This window comes from Salvelinus sp. IW2-2015, linkage group LG12 (assembly GCF_002910315.2).
Source record: "Salvelinus sp. IW2-2015 linkage group LG12, ASM291031v2, whole genome shotgun sequence".
Lineage (NCBI taxonomy): Eukaryota > Metazoa > Chordata > Actinopteri > Salmoniformes > Salmonidae > Salvelinus > Salvelinus sp. IW2-2015.
This window is the reverse complement of record NC_036852.1, coordinates 173,228-182,307: the sequence shown is the minus strand read 5'-3', so window position 1 is coordinate 182,307 and position 9,080 is coordinate 173,228. Positions and strand designations below refer to the sequence as shown.

Genomic DNA, 9,080 nt, shown 5'->3' with positions numbered 1-9,080 from the left:
TGGGTGTGGCTGAAATAGCTGATTCACTAATATGAAGGGGTGTCCACATATTTTTGTATATATAGTGGTATTGATAGCTTTTTTAAAGAAGGATTAATAAACCTGCGATTTTCAAGCCCTGTACACTACTTAGTCTTGCTGCGCCACCAGGATCCTAATGTTTCTATTGGATTTCCTTTTTGTATCTCAATCCTTAATTATGATCCATAGATATGTCTTAGTAGATATGCACACCTACGTACAACTCACCGCAATCTGCAACCAATAATTTAACATCATATCTGAAATCAAGTTTGTAGGAAAAGTAAAAGTCAAAACATCCCAACCTTACAGTATATAAAGACGTAGAATAGGACATACTAGAGGAATCTTACTTTCTAGATGTAGGTATCCTCTCTCTACAAAGATAAAGACCCTTGAAGTCAGAGTAGAGCTGCAACAACAGGTTAGTCATTCCACACTCATTACACTCAATAATATATCTATGGTTACATGCCCCCTTCCTGCATACACACAACTTGAAACAACTTGTAACAAATGTAATAAGTGCCATTTAATGACATGTATTCAAATCATTTGACAATTTGTGTTAACAGACAGTAGGGCCAACCATTATTCACTTTGAACTGGACTGTGTGTTTACAGGCAGTAGGACCTGCCATCATTTCACTTTGAACTGGACTGTGTGTTTACAGGCAGTAGGACCTGTCATCATTCACTTTGAACTGGACTGTGTGTTTTACAGGCAGTAGGACCTGCCATCATTCACTTTGAACTGGACTGTGTGTTTACAGGCAGTAGGACCTGTCATCATTCACTTTGAACTGGACTGTGTGTTTACAGGCAGTAGGACCTGTCATCATTCACTTTGAACTGGACTGTGTGTTTAACAGGCAGTAGGACCTGCATCATTCACTTTGAACTGGACTGTGTGTTTACAGGCAGTAGGGCCTGCCATCATTCACTTTGAACTGGACTGTGTGTTTACAGGCAGTAGGACCTGTCATCATTCACTATGAACTGGACTGTGTGTTTACAGGCAGTATGTCACGAATCCCACCGAAGGCAAGTTCCTCTTTCTGTTCGGGTGGCGTCAGCGGTCTTCGTCACCGGTCTACTAGCTGCCACCGATCCCCTTTTCCCTTTTCAGTTGGTTTGGTCTTATTGGTTTCACCTGTTTCTAGTTTGGTTTTGATTAGGGCTATTTATTAAGCTGGTAATGCCCGCCGGCTGTTGTCGGGCTTGTTCTTCTGTGCGTTTGTTGTGGATTGTGTTTTGTGTTTTCGCTGGGCTGTTTTGGGTCCTGTTTTTGGGCCGGTCTGTTTGTAGGCGCCTGGTGTGTTGGCGTAACCGTGTCAGTACCAGGATTAAATACTGTTGTCCTAACCCTCTGCTCCTGCGTCTGATTCCTCAACCCATTTCATCACACAGTAGGACCTGCCATCATTCACTTTGAACTGGACTGTGTGTTTACAGGCAGTAGGACCTGTCATCATTCACTTTGAACTGGACTATGTGTTTACAGGCAGTAGGACCTGCCATCATTCACTTTGAACTGGACTGTGTGTTAACAGGCAGTAGGACCTGCCATCATTCACTTTGAACTGGACTGTGTGTTACAGGCAGTAGGACTGTCCATCATTCACTTTGAACTGGACTGTGTGGTTTACAGGCAGTAGGACCTGTCATCATTCACTTTGAACTGGACTGTGTGTTTACAGCAGTAGGACCTGCCATCATTCACTATGAACTGGACTGTTGTGTTAACAGGCAGTAGGACCTGCCATCATTCACTATGAACTGGACTGTGTGTTTACAGGCAGTAGGACCTGTCATCATTCACTATGAACTGGACTGTGTGTTTACAGGCAGTAGGACCTGCCATCATTCACTTTGAACTGGACTGTGTGTTTACAGGCAGTAGGACCTGTCATCATTCACTTTGAACTGGACTGTGTGTTTACAGGCAGTAGGACTGTCATCATTCACTTTGAACTGGACTGTGTGTTTACAGGCAGTAGGACCTGTCATCATTCACTATGAACTGGACTGTGTGTTTACAGGTAGTAGGACCTGCCATCAGTTGCACAGCGCATTAGATCATTAGAACGCATTCAGCAAAAGCACAAAATACACCTGAATGGATTTATGCAAATATGTAAACACCACGGGAGTCCTCTTACATTTAGGAACTTTACAGTCCTATTGATCAAACAACTACGAAAATGTAGGCTCTCTCTCCCTCAGTTATGTACATCAACAACAACAAGGTCAACAACTAATACTAGCCAGAGCAAGATGAACAAAAATCTAGCAAAGGAACATTAGATAAACCCTCTCAAACTTTTTCAGCTAGTTGGCCGTCAAAATTCCACTGATAAACGATGAGGAATTGTAGCTCCTCGTGTTCTGCAGCTTGCCTGCCATGTTCCATGCTTGTCCCAACCAAGCACCCAAGTAAACTAGCTAAAGTTGGATAGCTACTTCCAAACACAAATTACCATTTTACTTGCCTTAGCAGAGCTGGTTAGGCTGTTTACATGTTATCTAGAGGGTTCTTGACTAACTATTACTTTTTTTGCCTATGTTTACTGACACCAGTCTTATTCAGCAGGTGTTGCACGTTCGTAAAATTCATCAGTTATTCTGCGCTCTGACACACCTCAGACGAGAGTGCTCTGAAATGAGTAGATAGCCAGAGTGAATTTGCGAATGTAAGATACAGTGGGGCAAAAAAGTATTTAGTCAGCCACCAATTGTGCAAGTTCCCACTTAAAAAGATGAGAGGCCTGTAATTGCCTGTGAAGCATGGGTGGGAAACATCATGCTTTGGGGCTGTTTTTTCTGAAAGGGACCAGGACAACTGATACGTGTAAAGGACGGAATGAATGGGGCCATGTATCGTGAGATTTTGAGTGAAAACCTCCTTCCATCAGCAAGGGCATTGAGATGAAACGTGGCTGGGTCTTTCAGCATGACAATGATCCCAAACACACGCCCGGGCAACGAAGGAGTGGCTTCGTAAGAAGCATTTCAAGGTCCTGGAGTGGCCTAGCCAGTCTCCAGATCTCAACCCCATAGAAAATCTTTGGAGGGAGTTGAAAGTCCGTGTTGCCCAGCAACAGCCCCAAAACATCACTGCTCTAGAGGAGATCTGCATGGAGGATGGGCCAAAATACCAGCAACAGTGTGTGAAAACTTGTGAAAACTTACAGAAAACGTTTGATCTCTGTCATTGCCAACAAAGGGATATATACAAAGTATTGAGATAAACTTCTGTATTGACCAAATACTAATTTTCCACCATAATTTGCAAATAAATTCATAAAAATCCTACAATGTGATTTTGGATTTTTTTTTCTCATTTGTCTGTATAGTGTACCTATGATAAAAATTACAGGCCTCTCTCATCTTTTTAAGTGGGAGAACTTGCACAATTGGTGGCTGACTAAATACTTTTTTGCCCCACATGTATATATACAGTACATTTATTACATTTTTTATGGAGTGAATTTCACAAACACACAATCCTACGGTTTTACCTCACCGATCTAAAGACGTGCAGAAATAAAACTGCAATTTGTGGTTGTATAAGTCAATAGAAACACAAGGTATGCACTTTTATAAACTATCTACGATTTCTAATGCACGAAAGGGGCCGGATGGGCCTAAACTGTTTCCCTGTGCTATAGTTTTACAGAGGAACTCATCTGTAGAAAGACTGTATGCTTTAGTTGGTCAGAGTGCACCTACCGATTCAACAGAAAGGTAAGCATGTCAGTATATGCTTATAACTTGTCATAAACATGTACTGGATATGAGCTGTTATAATTCTTTAACAAGGCTTATAATATGTTATGTTTCTCTATGTATCACATTTTAGCTGACTCAAAATGACTGGTATTTGGTGAGGGTCATTATGAGATGATTATTAAGGGATCATACATGCTCAGACAAGTCTTACAATGCATTATAACTAGACCATAAGGCATTATGCAGCTGGCTTTAGGTAAAGACAGGAATAGCAAATGGAACTATCGAAGACTACAGTGTTTTCAGACTAACAGCTATGTTCTAGTAACTGCTGCTCACCGCTGACAACAGTTTTATTGGATAAATTAAAAAGTTCTGGAATCAGGCTCCGTAGGATCAAAAGTCAGTGTCTATAGAACAGATCATTAAACTTGGCATGAAGCCGTGGTGTTTTAAAACAAACACAGCATCAGCTGTTGTGCCCTAGTTAATAGTGGTGCACATTTGAATGACAATGATTCCACTGGCCATGCATTTCCATGTCATACATATATAAAACTCCCCCAGGGCAGTGTCCTTACATTACCGGTGTATGTCTAGAGGGATATTTCTGATTGTGTGTAGAATAGTATTAAAAAGAATAATCCAAACATGGACCGCATGCAGGGGAAGGTACTGTAGGTGGCTGTGTGTGTGTGGTGTGTGTTGTGTGGTGTGTGTGTGTGTGTGTGTGTGTGTGTGTGTGTGTGTGTGTGTGTGGTGTGTGTGTGTGTGTGTGTGTGTGTGTGTGTGTGTGTGTTGTGTGTTGTGGTGTGTGTGTGTGTGTTGTGTTGTTGTGTGTGTTTTTAAAAGACAACAATCCTTTGTGCAGATCTTCTTCTATGAGGACCGGACTTCCAGGGCCTCCACTATGAGTGCAGCAGCGACTGCCCCGAACTGAGCTCTCATTTCAGCCGCTGCAACTCCACAGGGTGGAGAGTGGTGCCTGGGTGGTCTACGAAAGAACCCAACTACATGGGCTCTCAGTACATCCTGACCAGGGAGAGTACCCCGACTACCAGCGCTGGATGGGCTACAACGACACTATCAAGTCCTGCCGGATTATCAGACATGTAAGTCAAGCCACTGTGAGGTGATTTGTGCGTGGTAGTGGTACATGTTGATTACTCATTCAGGGATCTACACAACATACACACACACCAAACACGCATCATGCACGCATGCAAACCACACACACACACACACACACACACACACACACCACACACACACACACACACCACACACACACACACACACACACCACACAACACACACACACACACACCACACACACACACACACACACACACACACACACAACAACACAGGACAAATGTAATTATTATAGTGCATCCATTACCATTCTAACACCACGGTGGTCTTTTGATCTGTTGAAACCTGATGTTGGTGTCCCGTATGAGATGATATAATGACAACAGCTGATTGATCTCTATTGTTCAGATGAAGTTTGGAACTGTGCTCCACTGTGTTGTAGACCACTGGCATGCACAGGATCCGCGTGTACGAGCGCCCCGACTTTGCCGGTCAGATGATTGAGTTCAGTGAGGACAGCCCCAACCTGTCTGAGCGTTTCCTCCACCGCGAGGTGCACTCTGCCAACGTGCTACGGTGCCTGGGTCTTCTACGAGCACCCCAACTACAGGGGGCACCAGTACCTGCTGGAGAGGGGAGAGTACAGACGCCACACCGAGTGGGGGGGCATGCAGGCCAACGTGGGCTCTCTCCGCCGCGTCCAGGACTTTTAGACCATCCGTGTCATACAGATGTAGGATCTTAATTTGAGTCAGGTTGCTATAGCAGGAAAAATAATCCTGCAGCAACAGGAAATGTTAATTATTATGTGGATTATAATTATGGACATTTTTGTAAGGGAAAATCAAGTGGAAATTACAAACTTCAGAAGCCTTTTTAAAACTAAAATACACTACAAGTTTTTAATCCTTGCAACAGGGTGATCAAATAAAGACATTGTTATGCTCAACAGCCAATCAGAAGGCATCTGACTTTTTACTTCCTTTTTTCCTCTCTACTTCTTTTCTCTTGATATGTCTTGATTGCATGTGGGGCTCTGTAGGGCCATCAATGGTACCGGTCCATATAGATAGAATTGACAGCACACTGTAAAATGTGTAGTTTCTGGAAACTATGACATTATCTTTAATTGTGCTACATTTTCACCATTGTGTGAAATCATCAGAGCGCTTGAGGTAAGTTCCCACAGTAGAAGAAAGTGCCAGCAAGCCTTTTGGGTACACATTGCCTGTCCCATCGTATCTACTCATAGAACTCAACACATACAAATCCAGCATGAATTGTAATTTCAAACACCACATGAATGTGGTAAGCTGCATTGTATAGACTAGAAGGAGTGCATCAAGACCGTCGATTGGCATACCAAATGAGCTGCAACCTTTCGGTTACTAGTCCAACGCTCTAACCACTAAGCTACCTGCCGCCCCAGGTTAGGGTTAGGGGAAGGGTTAGCTAAAAGTATTAAGGTAGGTTCCAATGTAGTTGCAATGCGAGTTATACGCCGATCCAAACACTCTACTTTTGTTTTTGCCTTAACTAATCATCTGTCTTAAGTAACCATACCAAACTTAACATATCATTATAATTTGAGTGTCCTGGATTTACATTAACTATCGTACGTCTAGTCCATGAGACCAGGCTGGTATTTGGTGAGATGTTTTTGAGAACAACCAGACGTTTAGTACAGTAAGTGTGTAGTCATGGTGACATCCCTCGGTCATATGAGGTCAACTGAATCTTGTGTACAGTGTTTGTGTCCTGAGCTGCCCTCGTGTGACCACACCGACCAATTGAAATTCGACCCTGCCGCTGTTCGCCCACCAGCCGCCTCTTACGAGGAACATTCAGGAAGAGATACAACAATAATACCGTATCACTCTTTTGTATTTTGTCATGAAGCCACCCGATGATTCCCAACATCAATACACAGAGGTTATTTGGATTGGGAGGCAGGGGGGAGCTGGGGAGTCTGTTTGGGTGGGGTAAGAGGTGGGTGCAGGTGGTGGTCAATGGCATGTGGGCTAAAAAGTCTGAACAATGGGTCAGTAAACCCCGGTGATGATTCAGGGGTTTGCCAATAAGGATCCACGCAATGTCAGTGGGGGGTATTGTGCTGAGGTGGCAGCCTGATGAGCCTGTGCCAGCAGCCTGGTCTCAATGACTAGACGTACATAGTAAATGAAATCTGGAACACTAAAATAATATGATAGTTACGTTTGGTATGGTTACATAATACAGATGGTTACTTAATTTACTGCAGTGGGCGAAATCTGGGTCACACAGAGTGTTTCTTGGTAGTCTTAAACAAATCTACTTTGAAACAAAAGTATCCACTCACACACATGGTTATGGGCTTAAAAAAAGAAGACACCTGTACCATGTCAATATAGAGTTGAAATGTATTACATTTTGAGTTTGAGTTACAGTATTACACTTTATATACACCCCAGAAGACTGAAATAATAATATAATAATGTTGACTAACATAGAAACAGGATCTTTGTCTGTTTATTAATTATGAAAAATATTCCTAACATTCCACCCCTGAGGCAACTAGGTCATTTGCTGCAGGAAAGGCTACGGCAAAAATGAAAGTAGCTGCGTGGGTGGTCGGGGTGTACAGATAGGCGTATAACATGAACATCTAGCAACCCAAAGGTTGCGAGTTCAAATCTCCTCATGGATAGCTAACCCTTCCCCTAACCTTATCCTTTTAGCTAACCCTTCCCCTAACCATATCCCTTTTAGCTAACCCTTCCCCTAACCCTCACACACACACACACACACACACACACACACACACACACACAGGACCAAATGTAATTATTATAGTGCATCCATTACCATTCTAACACCACAGTGGTCTTTTGATCTGTTGAAACCTGATGTTGGTGTCCCGTATGAGAACACTGATATCCCAGGTATAGTGACACAGCTGATTGATCTCTATTGTTCAGATGAAGTTTGGAACTGTGCTCCACTGTGTTGTAGACCACTGGCATGCACAGGATCCGCGTGTACGAGCGCCCCGACTTTGCCGGTCAGATGATTGAGTTCAGTGAGGACAGCCCCAACCTGTCTGAGCGTTTCCTCCACCGYGAGGTGCACTCTGCCAACGTGCTGGACGGTGCCTGGGTCTTCTACGAGCACCCCAACTACAGGGGGCACCAGTACCTGCTGGAGAGGGGAGAGTACAGACGCCACACCGAGTGGGGGGGCATGCAGGCCAACGTGGGCTCTCTCCGCCGCGTCCAGGACTTTTAGACCATCCGTGTCATACAGAYGTAGGATCTTAATTTGAGTCAGGTTGCTATAGCAGGAAAATAATCCTGCAGCAACAGGAAATGTKAATTATWATGTGGATTATAATTRATGGACATTTTTGTAAGGGAAAATCAAGTGGAAATTACAAACTTCAGAAGCCTTTTTAAAACTAAAATACACTACAAGTTTTTAATTTCCTGCAACAGGGTGATCAAATAAAGACATTGTTATGCTCAACAGCCAATCAGAAGGCATCTGACTTTTTACTTCCTTTCTTTTCCTCTCTACTTCATTTTCTCTTGATATGTCTTGATTGCATGTGGGGCTCTGTAGGGCCATCAATGGTACCGGTCCATATAGATAGAATTGACAGCACACTGTAAAATGTGTAGTTTCTGGAAACTATGACATTATCTTTAATTGTGCTACATTTTCACCATTGTGTGACATCATCAGAGACTGGCTTGAGGTAAGTTCCCACAGTAGAAGAAAGTGCCAGCAAGCTTTTGGGTACACATTGCCTGTCCCATCGTATCTACTCAATAGAACCTCAACACATACAAATCCAGCATGAATTGTAATTTCAAACACCACATGAATGTGGTAAGCTGCATTGTATAGACTAGAAGGAGTGCATCAAGACCGTCGATTGGCATACCAAATGAGCTGCAACCTTTCGGTTACTAGTCCAACGCTCTAACCACTAAGCTACCTGCCGCCCCAGGTTAGGGTTAGGGGAAGGGTTAGCTAAAAGTATTAAGGTAAGGTTCCAATGTAGTTGCAATGCGAGTTATACGCCGATCCAAACACTCTACTTTTGTTTTTGCCTTAACTAATCATCTGTCTTAAGTAACCATACCAAACTTAACATATCATTATAATTTGAGTGTCCTGGATTTACATTAACTATCGTACGTCTAGTCCATGAGACCAGGCTGGTATTGGTGAGATGTTTTTGAGAACAACCA

General features: G+C 43.1%; 1 protein-coding gene and 1 pseudogene across 1 annotated transcript in view; both read left to right on the top strand.

Annotated features, from left to right (window-relative positions):
• The window catches only part of LOC111971044 (gamma-crystallin S-1-like), a 9,068-nt gene extending 727 nt beyond the window's left edge, over positions 1–8,341 (top strand). The window contains exon 3 of the mRNA XM_023997852.2: positions 7,840–8,341. Coding sequence (XP_023853620.1) covers positions 7,840–8,112 — 273 coding nt within the window. The 3' untranslated portion in view covers positions 8,113–8,341. The remainder of the gene's footprint in view (positions 1–7,839) is intronic.
• LOC111971143 (gamma-crystallin S-1-like) lies at positions 4,342–5,662 on the top strand (annotated as a pseudogene).
• Positions 8,342–9,080: the final 739 nt, after the last annotated feature.